This window comes from Electrona antarctica (assembly GCF_951216825.1).
Source record: "Electrona antarctica genome assembly, contig: scaffold_58, whole genome shotgun sequence".
Lineage (NCBI taxonomy): Eukaryota > Metazoa > Chordata > Actinopteri > Myctophiformes > Myctophidae > Electrona > Electrona antarctica.
In genome coordinates, this window is record NW_027638206.1 from 215109 (window position 1) to 237608 (window position 22500).

General features: G+C 45.8%; 1 protein-coding gene across 2 annotated transcripts in view; it reads right to left on the reverse strand.

Moving 5' to 3' along the window:
* The window catches only part of LOC306918290 (CD9 antigen-like), a 47740-nt gene that overhangs the window by 24336 nt on the left and 904 nt on the right, over nucleotides 1–22500 (reverse strand). Inside the window, exon 1 of one of the 2 annotated variants that reach the window (XM_079531169.1) lies at nucleotides 14433–14699. The exons of the other annotated variant lie outside the window; for it this stretch is intronic. Within the exon in view, the coding sequence (XP_079387295.1) occupies nucleotides 14433–14489 (57 nt within the window). The 5' untranslated portion in view covers nucleotides 14490–14699. Of the gene's footprint in view, nucleotides 1–14432; nucleotides 14700–22500 lie in introns of those variants that run through there. 2 annotated transcript variants of the gene reach the window in all.

The following is a 22500-nucleotide window of genomic DNA, read 5'->3' on the forward strand; positions in this document are numbered from 1 at the left end:
GGTTCCTACTGGCTGTTCTAACTCTGGTTCTAACTCTGGTTCCTACAGGCTGTTCTAACTCTGGTTCCTACAGGCTGTTCTAACTCTGGTTCTAACTCTGGTTCCTACAGGCTGTTCTAACTCTGGTTCTAACTCTGGTTCCTACAGGCTGTTCTAACTCTGGTTCTAACTCTGGTTCCTACAGGCTGTTCTAACTCTGGTTCTAACTCTGGTTCCTACAGGCTGTTCTAACTCTGGTTCCTACAGGCTGTTCTAACTCTGGTTCTAACTCTGGTTCCTACAGGCTGTTCTAACTCTGGTTCTAACTCTGGTTCCTACAGGCTGTTCTAACTCTGGTTCCTACAGGCTGTTCTAACTCTGGTTCTAACTCTGGTTCTAACTCTGGTTCCTACAGGCTGTTCTAACTCTGGTTCCTACTGGCTGTTCTAACTCTGGTTCATACAGGCTGTTCTAACTCTGGTTCCTACAGGCTGTTCTAACTCTGGTTCTAACTCTGGTTCCTACTGGCTGTTCTAACTCTGGTTCTAACTCTGGTTCCTACAGGATGTTCTAACTCTGGTTCTAACTCTGGTTCTAACTCTGGTTCCTACAGGCTGTTCTAACTCTGGTTCTAACTCTGGTTCCTACAGGCTGTTCTAACTCTGGTTCCTACAGGCTGTTCTAACTCTGGTTCCTACAGGCTGTTCTAACTCTGGTTCTAACTCTGGTTCTAACTCTGGTTCCTACAGGCTGTTCTAACTCTGGTTCTAACTCTGGTTCTAACTCTGGTTCCTACAGGCTGTTCTAACTCTGGTTCTAACTCTGGTTCCTACAGGCTGTTCTAACTCTGGTTCTAACTCTGGTTCCTACAGGCTGTTCTAACTCTGGTTCTAACTCTGGTTCCTACAGGCTGTTCTAACTCTGGTTCTAACTCTGGTTCCTACAGGCTGTTCTAACTCTGGTTCTAACTCTGGTTCCTACTGGCTGTTCTAACTCTGGTTCCTACAGGCTGTTCTAACTCTGGTTCTAACTCTGGTTCCTACTGGCTGTTCTAACTCTGGTTCTAACTCTGGTTCCTACAGGCTGTTCTAACTCTGGTTCTAACTCTGGTTCCTACAGGCTGTTCTAACTCTGGTTCTAACTCTGGTTCCTACAGGCTGTTCTAACTCTGGTTCTAACTCTGGTTCCTACAGGCTGTTCTAACTCTGGTTCTAACTCTGGTTCCTACAGGCTGTTCTAACTCTGGTTCTAACTCTGGTTCCTACAGGCTGTTCTAACTCTGGTTCCTACAGGCTGTTCTAACTCTGGTTCTAACTCTGGTTCTAACTCTGGTTCTAACTCTGGTTCTAACTCTGGTTCTAACTCTGGTTCCTACAGGCTGTTCTAACTCTGGTTCCTACAGGCTGTTCTAACTCTGGTTCTAACTCTGGTTCTAACTCTGGTTCCTACAGGCTGTTCTAACTCTGGTTCTAACTCTGGTTCTAACTCTGGTTCCTACAGGCTGTTCTAACTCTGGTTCTAACTCTGGTTCTAACTCTGGTTCTAACTCTGGTTCTAACTCTGGTTCTAACTCTGGTTCCTACAGGCTGTTCTAACTCTGGTTCTAACTCTGGTTCTAACTCTGGTTCCTACTGGCTGTTCTAACTCTGGTTCCTACAGGCTGTTCTAACTCTGGTTCTAACTCTGGTTCCTACTGGCTGTTCTAACTCTGGTTCCTACAGGCTGTTCTAACTCTGGTTCTAACTCTGGTTCCTACAGGCTGTTCTAACTCTGGTTCTAACTCTGGTTCTAACTCTGGTTCTAACTCTGGTTCTAACTCTGGTTCTAACTCTGGTTCTAACTCTGGTTCTAACTCTGGTTCCTACAGGCTGTTCTAACTCTGGTTCTAACTCTGGTTCCTACAGGCTGTTCTAACTCTGGTTCTAACTCTGGTTCTAACTCTGGTTCTAACTCTGGTTCTAACTCTGGTTCTAACTCTGGTTCTAACTCTGGTTCTAACTCTGGTTCCTACAGGCTGTTCTAACTCTGGTTCCTACAGGCTGTTCTAACTCTGGTTCTAACTCTGGTTCCTACAGGCTGTTCTAACTCTGGTTCCTACTGGCTGTTCTAACTCTGGTTCCTACAGGCTGTTCTAACTCTGGTTCTAACTCTGGTTCCTACAGGCTGTTCTAACTCTGGTTCTAACTCTGGTTCCTACAGGCTGTTCTAACTCTGGTTCTAACTCTGGTTCCTACAGGCTGTTCTAACTCTGGTTCCTACAGGCTGTTCTAACTCTGGTTCCTACAGGCTGTTCTAACTCTGGTTCTAACTCTGGTTCCAACAGGCTGTTCTAACTCTGGTTCTAACTCTGGTTCCTACAGGCTGTTCTAACTCTGGTTCTAACTCTGGTTCTAACTCTGGTTCCTACAGGCTGTTCTAACTCTGGTTCTAACTCTGGTTCTAACTCTGGTTCTAACTCTGGTTCTAACTCTGGTTCTAACTCTGGTTCTAACTCTGGTTCTAACTCTGGTTCCTACAGGCTGTTCTAACTCTGGTTCCTACAGGCTGTTCTAACTCTGGTTCTAACTCTGGTTCCTACAGGCTGTTCTAACTCTGGTTCCTACTGGCTGTTCTAACTCTGGTTCCTACAGGCTGTTCTAACTCTGGTTCTAACTCTGGTTCCTACAGGCTGTTCTAACTCTGGTTCTAACTCTGGTTCCTACAGGCTGTTCTAACTCTGGTTCTAACTCTGGTTCCTACAGGCTGTTCTAACTCTGGTTCCTACAGGCTGTTCTAACTCTGGTTCCTACAGGCTGTTCTAACTCTGGTTCTAACTCTGGTTCCTACAGGCTGTTCTAACTCTGGTTCCTACTGGCTGTTCTAACTCTGGTTCCTACAGGCTGTTCTAACTCTGGTTCTAACTCTGGTTCTAACTCTGGTTCCTACAGGCTGTTCTAACTCTGGTTCTAACTCTGGTTCCTACAGGCTGTTCTAACTCTGGTTCCTACAGGCTGTTCTAACTCTGGTTCTAACTCTGGTTCTAACTCTGGTTCCTACAGGCTGTTCTAACTCTGGTTCTAACTCTGGTTCCTACAGGCTGTTCTAACTCTGGTTCTAACTCTGGTTCCTACAGGCTGTTCTAACTCTGGTTCCTACAGGCTGTTCTAACTCTGGTTCTAACTCTGGTTCCTACAGGCTGTTCTAACTCTGGTTCTAACTCTGGTTCCTACAGGCTGTTCTAACTCTGGTTCCTACAGGCTGTTCTAACTCTGGTTCCTACAGGCTGTTCTAACTCTGGTTCTAACTCTGGTTCCAACAGGCTGTTCTAACTCTGGTTCTAACTCTGGTTCCTACAGGCTGTTCTAACTCTGGTTCTAACTCTGGTTCCTACAGGCTGTTCTAACTCTGGTTCTAACTCTGGTTCCTACAGGCTGTTCTAACTCTGGTTCTAACTCTGGTTCCTACAGGCTGTTCTAACTCTGGTTCTAACTCTGGTTCCTACAGGCTGTTCTAACTCTGGTTCTAACTCTGGTTCCTACAGGCTGTTCTAACTCTGGTTCCTACAGGCTGTTCTAACTCTGGTTCTAACTCTGGTTCTAACTCTGGTTCTAACTCTGGTTCTAACTCTGGTTCTAACTCTGGTTCCTACAGGCTGTTCTAACTCTGGTTCCTACAGGCTGTTCTAACTCTGGTTCTAACTCTGGTTCTAACTCTGGTTCCTACAGGCTGTTCTAACTCTGGTTCTAACTCTGGTTCTAACTCTGGTTCCTACAGGCTGTTCTAACTCTGGTTCTAACTCTGGTTCTAACTCTGGTTCTAACTCTGGTTCTAACTCTGGTTCTAACTCTGGTTCCTACAGGCTGTTCTAACTCTGGTTCTAACTCTGGTTCTAACTCTGGTTCCTACTGGCTGTTCTAACTCTGGTTCCTACAGGCTGTTCTAACTCTGGTTCTAACTCTGGTTCCTACTGGCTGTTCTAACTCTGGTTCCTACAGGCTGTTCTAACTCTGGTTCTAACTCTGGTTCCTACAGGCTGTTCTAACTCTGGTTCTAACTCTGGTTCTAACTCTGGTTCTAACTCTGGTTCTAACTCTGGTTCTAACTCTGGTTCTAACTCTGGTTCCTACAGGCTGTTCTAACTCTGGTTCTAACTCTGGTTCCTACAGGCTGTTCTAACTCTGGTTCTAACTCTGGTTCTAACTCTGGTTCTAACTCTGGTTCTAACTCTGGTTCTAACTCTGGTTCTAACTCTGGTTCTAACTCTGGTTCCTACAGGCTGTTCTAACTCTGGTTCCTACAGGCTGTTCTAACTCTGGTTCTAACTCTGGTTCCTACAGGCTGTTCTAACTCTGGTTCCTACTGGCTGTTCTAACTCTGGTTCCTACAGGCTGTTCTAACTCTGGTTCTAACTCTGGTTCCTACAGGCTGTTCTAACTCTGGTTCTAACTCTGGTTCCTACAGGCTGTTCTAACTCTGGTTCTAACTCTGGTTCCTACAGGCTGTTCTAACTCTGGTTCCTACAGGCTGTTCTAACTCTGGTTCCTACAGGCTGTTCTAACTCTGGTTCTAACTCTGGTTCCAACAGGCTGTTCTAACTCTGGTTCTAACTCTGGTTCCTACAGGCTGTTCTAACTCTGGTTCTAACTCTGGTTCTAACTCTGGTTCCTACAGGCTGTTCTAACTCTGGTTCCTACAGGCTGTTCTAACTCTGGTTCTAACTCTGGTTCTAACTCTGGTTCTAACTCTGGTTCCTACAGGCTGTTCTAACTCTGGTTCTAACTCTGGTTCTAACTCTGGTTCTAACTCTGGTTCTAACTCTGGTTCTAACTCTGGTTCCTACAGGCTGTTCTAACTCTGGTTCTAACTCTGGTTCTAACTCTGGTTCTAACTCTGGTTCCTACAGGCTGTTCTAACTCTGGTTCTAACTCTGGTTCTAACTCTGGTTCCTACAGGCTGTTCTAACTCTGGTTCATACAGGCTGTTCTAACTCTGGTTCCTACAGGCTGTTCTAACTCTGGTTCTAACTCTGGTTCTAACTCTGGTTCCTATGTTCTAACTCTGGTTCTAACTCTGGTTCTAACTCTGGTTCTAACTCTGGTTCTAACTCTGGTTCCTATGTTCTAACTCTGGTTCTAACTCTGGTTCTAACTCTGGTTCCAACAGGCTGTTCTAACTCTGGTTCCAACAGGCTGTTCTAACTCTGGTTCCTACAGGCTGTTCTAACTCTGGTTCTAACTCTGGTTCTAACTCTGGTTCCAACAGGCTGTTCTAACTCTGGTTCCAACAGGCTGTTCTAACTCTGGTTCCAACAGGCTGTTCTAACTCTGGTTCCTACAGGCTGTTCTAACTCTGGTTCTAACTCTGGTTCTAACTCTGGTTCCAACAGGCTGTTCTAACTCTGGTTCCAACAGGCTGTTCTAACTCTGGTTCCTACAGGCTGTTCTAACTCTGGTTCCAACAGGCTGTTCTAACTCTGGTTCCAACAGGCTGTTCTAACTCTGGTTCCAACAGGCTGTTCTAACTCTGGTTCCTACAGGCTGTTCTAACTCTGGTTCTAACTCTGGTTCTAACTCTGGTTCCAACAGGCTGTTCTAACTCTGGTTCCAACAGGCTGTTCTAACTCTGGTTCCTACAGGCTGTTCTAACTCTGGTTCTAACTCTGGTTCTAACTCTGGTTCTAACTCTGGTTCTAACTCTGGTTCTAACTCTGGTTCTAACTCTGGTTCCTATGTTCTAACTCTGGTTCTAACTCTGGTTCTAACTCTGGTTCCAACAGGCTGTTCTAACTCTGGTTCCTACTGGCTGTTCTAACTCTGGTTCTAACTCTGGTTCTAACTCTGGTTCCTACAGGCTGTTCTAACTCTGGTTCTAACTCTGGTTCTAACTCTGGTTCCTACAGGCTGTTCTAACTCTGGTTCCTACAGGCTGTTCTAACTCTGGTTCTAACTCTGGTTCTAACTCTGGTTCCTACAGGCTGTTCTAACTCTGGTTCTAACTCTGGTTCTAACTCTGGTTCTAACTCTGGTTCTAACTCTGGTTCCTACATGCTGTTCTAACTCAGGTTCTAACTCTGGTTCTAACTCTGGTTCTAACTCTGGTTCTAACTCTGGTTCCTACAGGCTGTTCTAACTCTGGTTCTAACTCTGGTTCTAACTCTGGTTCCTACAGGCTGTTCTAACTCTGGTTCCTACAGGCTGTTCTAACTCTGGTTCTAACTCTGGTTCTAACTCTGGTTCTAACTCTGGTTCTAACTCTGGTTCCTACAGGCTGTTCTAACTCTGGTTCTAACTCTGGTTCTAACTCTGGTTCTAACTCTGGTTCTAACTCTGGTTCTAACTCTGGTTCCTACAGGCTGTTCTAACTCTGGTTCTAACTCTGGTTCTAACTCTGGTTCCTACAGGCTGTTCTAACTCTGGTTCTAACTCTGGTTCTAACTCTGGTTCTAACTCTGGTTCTAACTCTGGTTCCTACAGGCTGTTCTAACTCTGGTTCTAACTCTGGTTCTAACTCTGGTTCTAACTCTGGTTCCTACAGGCTGTTCTAACTCTGGTTCTAACTCTGGTTCTAACTCTGGTTCCTACAGGCTGTTCTAACTCTGGTTCCTACAGGCTGTTCTAACTCTGGTTCTAACTCTGGTTCTAACTCTGGTTCTAACTCTGGTTCCTACAGGCTGTTCTAACTCTGGTTCTAACTCTGGTTCTAACTCTGGTTCTAACTCTGGTTCTAACTCTGGTTCTAACTCTGGTTCCTACAGGCTGTTCTAACTCTGGTTCTAACTCTGGTTCTAACTCTGGTTCTAACTCTGGTTCTAACTCTGGTTCTAACTCTGGTTCCTATGTTCTAACTCTGGTTCTAACTCTGGTTCTAACTCTGGTTCCAACAGGCTGTTCTAACTCTGGTTCCTACTGGCTGTTCTAACTCTGGTTCTAACTCTGGTTCTAACTCTGGTTCCTACAGGCTGTTCTAACTCTGGTTCTAACTCTGGTTCTAACTCTGGTTCCTACAGGCTGTTCTAACTCTGGTTCCTACAGGCTGTTCTAACTCTGGTTCTAACTCTGGTTCTAACTCTGGTTCTAACTCTGGTTCTAACTCTGGTTCCTACAGGCTGTTCTAACTCTGGTTCTAACTCTGGTTCTAACTCTGGTTCCTACAGGCTGTTCTAACTCTGGTTCCTACAGGCTGTTCTAACTCTGGTTCTAACTCTGGTTCTAACTCTGGTTCTAACTCTGGTTCTAACTCTGGTTCCTACAGGCTGTTCTAACTCTGGTTCTAACTCTGGTTCTAACTCTGGTTCTAACTCTGGTTCTAACTCTGGTTCTAACTCTGGTTCTAACTCTGGTTCCTACAGGCTGTTCTAACTCTGGTTCTAACTCTGGTTCTAACTCTGGTTCCTACAGGCTGTTCTAACTCTGGTTCTAACTCTGGTTCTAACTCTGGTTCTAACTCTGGTTCTAACTCTGGTTCTAACTCTGGTTCCTACAGGCTGTTCTAACTCTGGTTCTAACTCTGGTTCTAACTCTGGTTCTAACTCTGGTTCTAACTCTGGTTCCTACAGGCTGTTCTAACTCTGGTTCTAACTCTGGTTCTAACTCTGGTTCCTACAGGCTGTTCTAACTCTGGTTCCTACAGGCTGTTCTAACTCTGGTTCTAACTCTGGTTCTAACTCTGGTTCCTACAGGCTGTTCTAACTCTGGTTCTAACTCTGGTTCTAACTCTGGTTCTAACTCTGGTTCTAACTCTGGTTCTAACTCTGGTTCCTACAGGCTGTTCTAACTCTGGTTCTAACTCTGGTTCTAACTCTGGTTCCTACAGGCTGTTCTAACTCTGGTTCCTACAGGCTGTTCTAACTCTTCCAACATTAAGAAAAGCTGTGAAATCAAATGAGTGACATCAGTTGATGTAAACACTAGCCACGCCCCCGGCATACATGATCCACCTCAGACACCAACACACACACATGATGTGAGCCTCTGACATGTGTGTGTGCTTGTTTATTTAACATGTGGTCTAGTTCCACACAGTGTGTGTGTGTGTGTGTGTGTGTGTGTGTGTGTGTGTGTCATCAGATCACGTCCCAACATGTCTTAACCCTCAGTCGGTGTAACTCTGACAGAAAGCATTGCTTCACCAACCACAACAACAAGGCATTTCAGCCACAAGGAAACTGCAGCTGTTTAGAACCGAGTGCCGCCACGAGCTTGCAGGGCTGCTACATTTTGAAAAATCGTGAAAATGTGGCACAAATATTCTTTCAGAAAGACTTTTTATTTATTTCAGGCCTAAATGGTTAAATGGGTGTTGCGGACATTTTGTGGGACAGAAGCTGTACAGGGAGGGGCTTATCATACATCATCTCATTCGCACTCGGAACGATGCAAGTTGGAAATGCATGCTCCACCCAGATATTATGTCGGAGTGAATATCCGATGACGTCACACCGATGGGAGTGAATATCCGATGACATCACACCGATGGGAGTGAATATCCGATGACGTCACACCGATGGGAGTGAATATCCGATGACATCACACCGATGGGAGTGAATATCCGATGACATCACACCGATGGGAGTGAATATCCGATGACATCACACCGATGGGAGTGAATATCCGATGACATCACACCGATGGGAGTGAATATCCGATGACATCACACCGATGGGAGTGAATATCGGCCCATCTCCGATCGGTGGCCGATACTATCGGAGCGTCTCTAAGAAATAGCAGATCTACAAGCTCAACACGCGTTGCATTGTGAGCCGTTTTGGACACACGGTAGATCTATAGCTCAGATATGAGGTGAGGATTCCACACGACAAGACGAGAGATACAGGTTAGGCAGAAACGCACGCACGCACACACACGCACAGGCGCGCACACACGTTCCCACGCCTCGGAAGTTTGCTTGGAACTCTCCTGTTGCCATGACAACAAGGTGTGGTTCGGTGTGCAGAAAAGTTTGAAAGGAAACAATGAACTAATAATTTAAGACAAATAATAATAATAATGAAAATGTTTAACACTGGAGTGTCTGGCACGATGGGAGGACTACAAAAGGCCCGTTAAAAAATAAATAAAGGCCAAGTGGAATGTTGGCCGGCTGGATTCTAGTCACAGGTTTACCTATGACACCACAGGTATGAAGGTCAGAGGTCAGAGGTCAGAGAAGGTATGAGCAGAGAAGGTATGAGCAGAGAAGGTATGAGCAGAGAAGGTATGAGCAGAGAAGGTATGAGCAGAGAATGAGCAGGTATGAGCAGAATGAGCAGAGAAGTGGTTGTGCTACAAACTCTATACTTCTCTATAATCCGCCCGTCTTGCGTTATGCGTTTTGATTAGGAAAAATGTTAGCCAGCCAGATGTAATTTCTTGGGGTCTAGCCCATTTTGAACTGATATCAGATTCAAATAATGTCTTCTACACCCTGACAGTTTTCTGAAAACTGAATGTTTCTATGTCAGTCGTTCTTCGATTTTTCAAAAATAGCAGACCTACAAGCTCGTAGCGCGCCACTCGGTGGCGCGCTATGAGCTTGTAGGTCTGCTATTTTTCAAGAGCTAAAGCATATCATAATGCTAACACCAAAAGGGGTTCCCGCCCAAAATGGGCTAGTAGGACTATAGTAAATAACAAAAAAAATAAATAGCCATAACATTTTGTAAAAAAGAAAATACATATTTAGCCCCATGTTCGAATGCCCCCCCCCCCCCCCCCCCCCCTGTCAAAAACTGCTAAAATCCCTAAAACTAAAGAAAGCAGCAAATGAAAAATAATTAACACTCGTCTTTTATTTTCTCTAATAGCCTAAAACATGAACCCTGGTTGAAAAAATAACTAAAGTTGTCCTTTAACCCATTTTGGGCGTTTTAAGCATTATGTTATACTTTAGCTATTGAAAAATAGCAGATCTACAAGCTCATAGCGCGCTACGAGCTTGTAGGTCTGCTATTTTTGAAAAATCGTGAAAATGCGGCACAAATCTTTGAAAATTGAACATAATGTGTCCAAATTTGACTGAGGAACTGCCATTGGATTTTCGTTTCCGTTGTCATATGAAAGCAGGGAATCATAGCTTCAAATTGACATATTGGTTGTTCAGTTTGACCCACCAGTTTTGGAGATATGACTTATAGAGTAATTAACTCATTTTGAAAAAAAAAAAAAAAAAGTTTTTCTCCTCTGGTGAAAAGCTGGAATTTGCGCGATGGCAGGCGATGGCAGGCGATGGCAGGCTCTCAGTCAAATCTGGTCACATATATTCTATCAGAAGACTTTTTTTTATTTCGACGTCAAGCCTAAATGGGTTAAAGAATTGAAATGGTTTATCCGTCACCAGAACCTCCAGAACCTTCACTGAACCTCAAAGAGACAGAATGAACATGTTGTGTTTCACTGAACCTCAAAGAGACAGAATGAACATGTTGTGTTTTCACTGAACCTCAAAGAGACATAATGAACATGTTGTGTTTCACTGAACCTCAAAGAGACAGAATGAACATGTTGTGTTTTCACTGAACCTCAAAGAGACATAATGAACATGTTGTGTTTTCACTGAACCTCAAAGAGACATAATGAACATGTTGTGTTTTCACTGAACCTCAAAGAGACATAATGAACATGTTGTGTTTTCACTGAACCTCAAAGAGACATAATGAACATGTTGTGTTTTCACTGAACCTCAAAGAGACATAATGAACATGTTGTGTTTTCTCTGAACCTCAAAGAGACAGAATGAACATGTTGTGTTTTCTCTGAACCTCAAAGAGACATAATGAACATGTTGTGTTTTCACTGAACCTCAAAGAGACATAATGAACATGTTGTGTTTTCACTGAACCTCAAAGAGACATAATGAACATGTTGTGTTTTCACTGAACCTCAAAGAGACATAATGAACATGTTGTGTTTCACTGAACCTCAAAGAGACAGAATGAACATGTTGTGTTTTCACTGAACCTCAAAGAGACATAATGAACATGTTGTGTTTTCACTGAACCTCAAAGAGACATAATGAACATGTTGTGTTTTCACTGAACCTCAAAGAGACATAATGAACATGTTGTGTTTTCACTGAACCTCAAAGAGACATAATGAACATGTTGTGTTTTCACTGAACCTCAAAGAGACATAATGAACATGTTGTGTTTTCTCTGAACCTCAAAGAGACAGAATGAACATGTTGTGTTTTCTCTGAACCTCAAAGAGACATAATGAACATGTTGTGTTTTCACTGAACCTCAAAGAGACATAATGAACATGTTGTGTTTTCACTGAACCTCAAAGAGACATAATGAACATGTTGTGTTTTCTCTGAACCTCAAAGAGACAGAATGAACATGTTGTGTTTTCTCTGAACCTCAAAGAGACATAATGAACATGTTGTGTTTTCACTGAACCTCAAAGAGACATAATGAACATGTTGTGTTTTCACTGAACCTCAAAGAGACATAATGAACATGTTGTGTTTTCACTGAACCTCAAAGAGACATAATGAACATGTTGTGTTTTCTCTGAACCTCAAAGAGACAGAATGAACATGTTGTGTTTTCTCTGAACCTCAAAGAGACATAATGAACATGTTGTGTTTTCACTGAACCTCAAAGAGACATAATGAACATGTTGTGTTTTCACTGAACCTCAAAGAGACATAATGAACATGTTGTGTTTTCACTGAACCTCAAAGAGACATAATGAACATGTTGTGTTTTCACTGAACCTCAAAGAGACATAATGAACATGTTGTGTTTTCACTGAACCTCAAAGAGACATAATGAACATGTTGTCCTTTTCACTGAACCTCAAAGAGACAGAATGAACATGTTGTGTGTGACCCAGATTTGACTGACTGAGAGCCTGTCATCGTGCAAACCTCCAGCTTTTCACCACAGGAGAAAAACTGGATTTATGTATAGTACGTTTTATCCAAAATTAGTTAATATCACAGGCAGACTCTTCACATACTAGAGCATGTCTGGAATAAATGTCGGAGCTGAAATTGACATGTAAATATGAAATAAATGCTTAAACATGTAGCTAGGTGTAATGTTAGAGTCCACAGAAGACATGTAAATATGAAATAAATGCTTAAACATGTAGCTATAGGTGTAATGTTAGAGTCCACAGAAGACATGTAAATATGAAATAAATGCTTAAACATGTAGCTATAGGTGTAATGTTAGAGTCCACAGAAGACATGTAAATATGAAATAAATGCTTAAACATGTAGCTAGGTGTAATGTTAGAGTCCACAGAAGACATGTAAATATGAAATAAATGCTTAAACATGTAGCTAGGTGTAATGTTAGAGTCCACAGAAGACATGTAAATATGAAATAAATGCTTAAACATGTAGCTAGGTGTAATGTTAGAGTCCACAGAAGACATGTAAATATGAAATAAATGCTTAAACATGTAGCTAGGTGTAATGTTAGAGTCCACAGAAGACATGTAAATATGAAATAAATGCTTAAACATGTAGCTAGGTGTAATGTTAGAGTCCACAGTAGACATGTAAATATGAAATAAATGCTTAAACATGTAGCTATAGGTGTAATGTTAGAGACCACAGAAGACATGTAAATATGAAATAAATGCTTAAACAGGTGTAATGTTAGAGACCACAGAAGACATGTAAATATGAAATAAATGCTTAAACATGTAGCTAAGTGTAATGTTAGAGACCACAGAAGACATGTAAATATGAAATAAATGCTTAAACATGTAGCTAGGTGTAATGTTAGAGTCCACAGTAGACATGTAAATATGAAATAAATGCTTAAACATGTAGCTAGGTGTAATGTTAGAGACCACAGAAGACATGTGAATATGAAATAAATGCCTAAACATGTAGCTAGGTGTAATGTTAGAGACCACAGAAGACATGTGAATATGAAATAAATGCTTTAACATGTAGCTATAGGTGTAATGTTAGAGTCCACAGAAGACATGTAAATATGAAATAAATGCTTAAACATGTAGCTAGGTGTAATGTTAGAGTCCACAGAAGACATGTAAATATGAAATAAATGCTTAAACATGTAGCTAGGTGTAATGTTAGAGTCCACAGAAGTGAACCTTTTTCAAGCCTGTTTCGCTGTTTCTCTGCAAGACATTACTCTATAAGCCATATCCAAAACTGGTGGGTCAAACTGAACAACCAATATGTTAATATGTGGTTGCCTAGAGACGAGGCAGCCAATCAGGACGATAGGTTGTCAGTACAGCCAATGAGAAACAGGTCTCAACTACAGCAAGGGGGCGCTAACGCACCGCAGAGAGAACATTGACCAGCTGTGTTTACACAGCAGCAGCTGGTAAAAAAGATAATCACACCCATGATGAATGTTCAATTCATCAAAGTTCCGTACGTGGTCCGTGGCTCAAATGCTGAATAAATAAATAAATAAATACTGGACCTTTGATTGATGTGAAAAGGGTTGAAAACAACTTCAGACAGATCACGTGTCTATACCTCACCTAGCCGCAATTTGCAACTCTAGATTTTTGAGTGGTGTAAACCACTCCTACAACTGGCTTTGTTAGTTTACGTGTCTGTCTGTACGTACGTCTGTCTGTTCGTACCAAAAAATGAGCATGGTTGCTATGGTCACCCAGTTCACACGGGTGTGATTTCATTACGTCAGACATTACGTCAGACTACAGTTGATCAGTCTATATAAGACCTTACACCACTCAGTTCACACGGGTGTGATTTTTTTATAATGTGATGAATTTAGAGTTGCAATACCCTCCATTGACTCCCCACTCAATTTGGTTTGTGACCTGCTTGTCTTAAACGACGTTAAACTCACCAACATTGCAGCTGTAGGCCAAGCTTGAATTATCCTCTTTCAATCTGCCGAGCTTGTTTTTCATAAAAATCCACCGTAGACATGTTATGAGCTACTTTCTGTCAAGAAATTCTGTGCATGTGATTCTTTTTCTAAGTGGTGGAGTTTGGAAGCGCTCGTTTTCATTAACGGGTCGCGCTGCTGCCTCCTGCATTATGTGCAAATGGGAAACGGGTGGTACGCAGGGCCGTTCAGTGACTCATGACGAGTGCTTCCAAACTCCAGCACTTAGAAAAATAATCACCTGCACAGAATGTCTTGACAGAAAGTATCTCATAACAACATGTCTAGGGTGGATTTTTATGAAACAAAAGCTTGGCAGATTGAAAGAGGATAATTCAAGCTTGGCCTAGAGCTGCAATGATGGTGAGTTTAATGTCGTTTATTACAAGCAGATCACAAACCAAATTGGATGAATGGGGAGTCAATGGAGGGTATTGCAACTCTAGATTCATCCCATTATTAAACAAATCTAGAGTTGCAAATTGCGGCTACACCTCACCCTGCAGTGTAAACACATGTAACCAAATGGACCCCCCGTCGGGCTACAGTACAACTGTGTAACACATGTAACCAAATGGACCCCCCGTCGGGGACCATGATATAAAGAGCGGTGTGGTCTTACCCAGAAGAGGAAGTTGAAAACAAACACCACGTATTTGATGCACTGAATTCCTCCCATGTTTAGATTTCCAACACACGTCAAAATAAAACAAAACTATAAAGAGAAGAGGCTAAAAAAAGGTTTGTTTAAAAATATTATATATTGTTATTGTGTCTAAAAAGGCAGCGAATTAATCCAGTCTAGGACCGACGAGAGAAGGTGTGTGTTTCCAAAGCTCTGCTCTGCGCACTGTGCGTGTGTGTGTGTGTGTGTCACAGCAGACACTACCTCACCTGTGCATTGTTAGGAACTAGTCGGGGGAGGGGCCACAAGAGGTGTGTGTGGGTGTGTGTGTGTGTGTGTGTGTGTGTGTGTGTGTGTGTGAGAGGCTCTGCTCACATCATGTCCTCACAAGTATACGAGAATGTGAGCACTTTGTGAGAACCAGGGCCGGCTGTAGCCTGCATGGCCCACTATAGGGTGGGCAGGACGAATATACGGGGGGCATGCCCCCCCGCCGTATATTAAGGTAATTTTATTTATAAAGCTTTCAAAACAGTTGTTTAATAGGAATAAAACAAGAACATCACAATCAAAGATAAACCAACAATGACATAAGAAACAGAGCAGCAAAGACAGTACCTAGACATAGATACAAAACAGAACAGTACATAGAAATCAACAAAAGATTTAAACAATCACTGTGGCGTGCACAGACATTTAGAGGGGCAGGACAGGGGCGTGCACAGACATTTAGAGGGGCAGGAGTCAGGACAGGGGCGTGTACAGACATTTAGAGGGACAGGACAGTGGCGTGCACAGACATTTAGAGGGGCAGGACAGGGGCGTGCACAGACATTTAGAGGGGCAGGACAGGGGCGTGCACAGACATTTAGAGGGGCAGGACAGGGGCGTGCACAGACATTTAGAGGGACAGGACAGTGGCGTGCACAGACATTTAGAGGGGCAGGACAGGGGCGTGCACAGACATTTAGAGGGACAGGACAGTGGCGTGCACAGACATTTAGAGGGGCAGGACAGGGGCGTGCACAGACATTAAGAGGGGCAGGTGCTCAAGTGAAGAAACAAAAAAGGGCACCTTGTGTGGCACTTGGAACCGGCCGGTTGCCTTAACCCATTTTGACCTGAGATCAGATTCTAAAAAGTCTTCGTTCTTCGATTTTTCAAAAATAGCAGACCTATAAGCTCTATGAGCTTGTAGATCTGCTATTTTTCAATAGCTAAAGCATAACATAATGCTAACACCAAAAGGGGTTTATGCCCAAAATGGGTTAATAGGGCGTCGCAGTCCCGCCCCCTACCAGGGCCCAGTCCCGCCCCCTACCAGGGCCCAGGAAATGATTCGCCGTTCATTTTCCTCTTAGACTTTTCAAAAAGTATTTATTTAAAGACCTTTTAAGCCTCGTACAAAGCCCAACTCTTGTCGTGACAAATCATGACAACAAACCGAACAAATAATTAGAAAGAAGAAGAAAACGGCACTTTTTTGTTGTTGTTTTTCTTCTTTGAAATGTCTATGAGGGAAAAATGCATTGGGAATTATTTCCTGGGCCTGGTGTCGTCATGAAAGGGGGCGGGACTGCGACACTCTATAGTGTGTGAAGATTTATAGATTTTGGGGCATAATTAATATATTGGAAGCTTTTAATCCAGAATTGATCAATGTCACCATGTGGGCCACATACTGTACACTGTACAAAACAAAAATAAAATTAACAAAAAAACGAAACATTTGTTTCCTTAGAACCAGCTCTAGTGGAGGTGGGGAGACTGGGAGGCCCCTGCTACTGAAATAAACACACCCCTGCCCCCCCCCCCCCCCCCCCCTTAGAACCAGCCCTGGTGGAGGTAGAGAGACTGGGAGGCCCCTGCTACTGAAATAAACACACCCCTGGTGGAGGTACATTACATTACATTACATTACAGTCATTTAGCAGACGCTTTTATCCAAAGCGACTTACAATAAGTGTATTCAACATAGGTAGGGAACAAAAACTACTAATCACCAGAAGTCTTCAGTGCATTTTCTGCAAAAACAAGCAACCAAGAGTATACCTAGCTCTAAGGTAAAAGTGCAATATATCAGCTACCTATTTCCTTAAACAGATGAGACAAAATAGCTAAATCAAATGAGCATGAGCTATAACAATTAAGTGTATCGACTAAACAAGATCCAATAAACAATACAACAATAGAAAACAAGCGTTCGTACAACTATGTTAACAACAAGTAGGTCAGGCAGAGAGGAAGGGTAGTGTTTCCTGAAGAGGTGAGGCAGAGAGACTGGGAGGCCCCTGCTACTGAAATAAACACACCCCTGCCCCCCCCCCCCCCCCCCCCCCCTTAGAACCAGCCCTAGTGGAGGTAGAGAGACTGGGAGGCCCCTGCTACTGAAATAAACACACCCCTGGTGGAGGTAGAGAGACTGGGAGGCCCCTGCTACTGAAATAAACACACCCCTGCCCCCCCCCCCCCCCTTAGAACCAGCCCTAGTGGAGGTAGAGAGACTGGGAGGCCCCTGCTACTGAAATAAACACACCCCTGCCCCCCCCCCCCCCCTTAGAACCAGCCCTAGTGGAGGTAGAGAGACTGGGAGGCCCCTGCTACTGAAATAAACACACCCCTGCCCCCCCCCCCCCCCCCCCCCCCCCCCCTTAGAACCAGCCCTAGTGGAGGTAGAGAGACTGGGAGGCCCCTGCTACTGAAATAAACACACCCCTGGTGGAGGTAGAGAGACTGGGAGGCCCCTGCTACTGAAATAAACACACCCCTGGTGGAGGTAGAGAGACTGGGAGGCCCCTGCTACTGAAATAAACACACCCCTGGTGGAGGTAGAGAGACTGGGAGGCCCCTGCTACTGAAATAAACACACCCCTGGTGGAGGTAGAGAGACTGGGAGGCCCCTGCTACTGAAATAAACACACCCCTGGTGGAGGTAGAGAGACTGGGAGGCCCCTGCTACTGAAATAAACACACTATATGGCAATGATTACCGGAATATTGGAATACAGAGATATTTAGCATTGATTAAAAGTAAGAAATCATAAATGAATGGAGAAAAAAAAGAAGAAAAAGGAAAGAATATACTGAGTATGAATTGAATTGTGAGTCTGTCCAGCACCTCAGTGAGGGGCACAGCGCCTCAGTGAGGGGCACAGCGCCTCAGTTAGGGGCACAGCTCCTCAGTGAGGTGCACAGCTCCTCAGTGAGGGGCACAGCTCCTCAGTGAGGGGCACAGCTCCTCAGTTAGGGGCACAGCTCCTCAGTTAGGTGCACAGCTCCTCAGTGAGGGGCACAGCTCCTCAGTGAGGGGCACAGCTCCTCAGTTAGGGGCACAGCTCCTCAGTGAGGGGCACAGCTCCTCAGTGAGGGGCACAGCTCCTCAGTGAGGGGCACAGCTCCTCAGTTAGGGGCACAGCTCCTCAGTGAGGTGCACAGCTCCTCAGTGAGGTGCACAGCGCCTCAGTGAGGGGCACAGCTCCTCAGTGAGGGGCACAGCTCCTCAGTGAGGGGCACAGCTCCTCAGTGAGGTGCACAGCTCCTCAGTGAGGGGCACAGCTCCTCAGTGAGGTGCACAGCTCCTCAGTGAGGAGCTGTGCTCCTCAGTGAGGTGCACAGCGCCTCAGTGAGGGGCACAGCTCCTCAGTGAGGGGCACAGCTCCTCAGTGAGGGGCACAGCTCCTCAGTGAGGTGCACAGCGCCTCAGTGAGGGGCACAGCTCCTCAGTGAGGGGCACAGCTCCTCAGTGAGGGGCACAGCTCCTCAGTGAGGTGCACAGCGCCTCAGTGAGGGGCACAGCTCCTCAGTGAGGTGCACAGCGCCTCAGTGAGGGGCACAGCTCCTCAGTGAGGTGCACAGCTCCTCAGTGAGGGGCACAGCTCCTCAGTGAGGTGCACAGCGCCTCAGTGAGGGGCACAGCTCCTCAGTGAGGGGCACAGCTCCTCAGTGAGGTGCACAGCTCCTCAGTGAGGAGCTGTGCTCCTCAGTGAGGTGCACAGCGCCTCAGTGAGGGGCACAGCTCCTCAGTGAGGTGCACAGCGCCTCAGTGAGGGGCACAGCTCCTCAGTGAGGGGCACAGCTCCTCAGTGAGGGGCACAGCTCCTCAGTTAGGGGCACAGCTCCTCAGTTAGGGGCACAGCGCCTCAGTTAGGGGCACAGCTCCTCAGTTAGGGGCACAGCTCCTCAGTGAGGGGCACAGCTCCTCAGTGAGGGGCACAGCTCCTCACTGAGGTGCACAGCTCCTCAGTGAGGTGCACAGCTCCTCAGTTAGGGGCACAGCTCCTCAGTGAGGGGCACAGCTCCTCACTGAGGTGCACAGCTCCTCAGTGAGGTGCACAGCTCCTCAGTGAGGGGCACAGCGCGTCAGTGAGGTGCACAGCGCGTCAGTGAGGGGCACAGCTCCTCAGTGAGGTGCACAGCGCGTCAGTGAGGTGCACAGCTCCTCAGTGAGGTGCACAGCGCCTCAGTGAGGTGCACAGCGCGTCAGTGAGGTGCACAGCGCCTCAGTGAGGTGCACAGCGCGTCAGTGAGGTGCACAGCGCCTCAGTGAGGTGCACAGCGCCTCAGTGAGGTGCACAGCGCCTCAGTGAGGGGCACAGCTCCTCAGTGAGGTGCACAGCGCCTCAGTGAGGTGCACAGCGCGTCAGTGAGGTGCACAGCGCCTCAGTGAGGTGCACAGCGCCTCAGTGAGGTGCACAGCGCCTCAGTGAGGGGCACAGCACCTCAGTGAGGTGCACAGCACCTCAGTTAGGGGCACAGCGCCTCAGTGAGGTGCACAGCACCTCAGTGAGGTGCACAGCACCTCAGTGAGGTGCACAGCACCTCAGTGAGGTGCACAGCACCTCAGTGAGGGGCACAGCTCCTCAGTTAGGGGCACAGCACCTCAGTTAGGGGCACAGCACCTCAGTTAGGGGCACAGCACCTCAGTTAGGGGCACAGCACCTCAGTTAGGGGCACAGCGCGTCAGTTAGGTGCACAGCGCCTCAGTTAGGTGCATAAAGTTAATGTGAGGCCAAAACTAATTTATTATGGAATACTGTAATCAAGTCATTTTTATTGACTGTCCACGTCAAACGGACGGTGAATATCAGCCGTCAAAGGGCTTTTATTGCAGATGATTAAAGTGTCCTTTTGATAATTATATGCTTTTATTATATTGCTTATGCAGTATATATTAATCTGTCCGACAGCAACACAGTTCCCTAACAGATGACGGTCCGTGCCAAGTTGCCCACTTCATTCCCTAACAGAAGACGGTCCGTGTTCCCTAACAGATGACGGTCCGTGTTCCCTAACAGATGACGGTCCGTGTTCCCTAACAGATGACGGTCCGTGTTCCCTAACAGATGACGGTCCGTGTTCCCTAACAGATGACGGTCCGTGTTCCCTAACAGATGACGGTCCGTGCCAAGTTGCCCACTTCATTCCCTAACAGATGACGGTCCGTGCCAAGTTGCCCACTTCATTCCCTAACAGATGACGGTCCGTGTTCCCTAACAGATGACGGTCCGTGTTCCCTAACAGATGACGGTCCGTGTTCCCTAACAGATGACGGTCCGTGCCAAGTTGCCACTTCATTCCATTCACTGCCGTCCTTTTGACCATGCACTGATATTCATAGTTTGACGTAGGACCGTTGGTAAATAAATGGTAAATGGTGCATTTATATAGCGCCTTTATCCAAGGCGCTTTACATAGATTGTGCATTACATTCACCCATTCACACACCGTTTGCGGCAGAAGCCGGTAGGTACCCTCACATGTTCTCCCCGTGTCCCCTAGGGTAGGTACCCTCACATGTTCTCCCCGTGTCCCCTAGGGTAGGTACCCTCACATGTTCTCCCCGTGTCCCCTAGGGTAGGTACCCTCACATGTTCTCCCCCCGTGTCCCCTAGGGTAGGTACCCTCACATGTTCTCCCCGTGTCCCCTAGGGTAGGTACCCTCACATGTTCTCCCCGTGTCCCCTAGGGTAGGTACCCTCACATGTTCTCCCCGTGTCCCCTAGGGTAGGTACCCTCACATGTTCTCCCCGTGTCCCATAGGGTAGGTACCCTCACATGTTCTCCCCGTGTCCCCTAGGGTAGGTACCCTCACATGTTCTCCCCGTGTCCCCTAGGGTAGGTACCCTCACATGTTCTCCCCGTGTCCCCTAGGGTAGGTACCCTCACATGTTCTCCCCGTGTCCCCTAGGGTAGGTACCCTCACATGTTCTCCCCGTGTCCTATAGGGTAGGTACCCTCACAAAAAAACATGCAGTAATCCTGGTCTCTATACCGCCTCCCCCTGGCCAGCCGGGGCTCCTGATGGAGGAAAAACGAACTGGTCGGAATAACGTGTTCCTTCCACGCGCTACGCCCAACCAGGGAACCTCCCCCCTGTCAGGTGAAGAGAAGCGGCTTGGACTCCTCATGCATAGAAGGAAGCATGAGGTCAGTCCGTTGCTCTCCCCAGGTTGGTGGAGGGTGTGTAGAGCCCAGGATCACATTAGATAATTGACACTGGTGTGAAAAATGGGTTACAAAATCGTGGGATAAAAGGTATTTAAAAAATAATAATAATACAACAAAAACAAATCCCAAATGTACGATAATTTTCGCCATAGGCCTATCACCAAAAAGTTAATGAATTTACAAATGCAGAAATGTTAGAGCTCATTATTGTCAAAATGTACAATCAGTATACTTTTACATAAATATTTTACATTCATTGTTTTACAGACCCGTTGCCAAAAGGACAGCCAGAACTAGAGAACACAAACACGCACGCACGCACGCACGCACGCACGCACGCACGCACGCACGCACGCACGCACGCACGCGTCACGACAGCCAGGATATAGAGTCACAAACTATAGCTCTAATTATGCCTTTCACACACATGCACACACACACACACACATACACACACACACACACACACACACACACACACACACACACACACACACACACACACACACATTTCATAAAAAACTGCGACTACAAACAGTCAAAAACAGTCCTGAAGTCATGAGTCGTATAGTTTTAACCTGCCACGGGTCAGTTTCAACCTGCCACGGGTTAGTTTTAACCTGCTACGGGTCAGTTTTAACCTGCCACGGGTTAGTTTCAACCTGCCACAGGTTAGTTTTAACCTGCCACGGGTTAGTTTTAACCTGCCACGGGTTAGTTTCAACCTGCCACGGGTTAGTTTCAACCTGCCACAGGTTAGTTTTAACCTGCCACGGGTTAGTTTTAACCTGCCACGGGTTAGTTTTAACCTGCCACGGGTTAGTTTCAACCTGCCACAGGTTAGTCTTAACCTGCCACGGGTCAGTCTTAACCTGCCACGGGTTAGTCTTAACCTGCCACGGGTTAGTTTTAACCTGCCACGGGTCAGTTTTAACCTGCCACGGGTTAGTTTTAACCTGCCACGGGTTAGTCTTAACCTGCCACGGGTTAGTTTTAACCTGCCACGGGTCAGTTTTAACCTGCTACGGGTTAGTTTTAACCTGCCACGGGTTAGTTTTAACCTGCCACGGGTCAGTTTTAACCTGCCACGGGTTAGTCTTAACCTGCCACGGGTTAGTTTTAACCTGCCACGGGTCAGTTTTAACCTGCTACGGGTTAGTTTTAACCTGCCACGGGTTAGTTTTAACCTGCCACGGGTTAGTTTTAACCTGCCACGGGTTAGTTTTAACCTGCCACGGGTTAGTTTCAACCTGCCACAGGTTAGTTTTAACCTGCCACGGGTTAGTTTTAACCTGCCACGGGTTAGTTTTAACCTGCCACGGGTTAGTTTCAACCTGCCACAGGTTAGTTTTAACCTGCCACGGGTTAGTTTTAACCTGCCACGGGTTAGTTTTAACCTGCCACGGGTTAGTTTTAACCTGCTACGGGTTAGTTTTAACTTGCCACGGGTTAGTTTTAACCTGCCACGGGTTAGTTTTAACCTGCCACGGGTTAGTTTTAACCTGCCACGGGTTAGTTTTAACCTGCTACGGGTTAGTTTTAACCTGACACGGGTTAGTTTTAACCTGCCACGGGTTAGTTTTAACCTGCCACGGGTTAGTTTTAACCTGCTACGGGT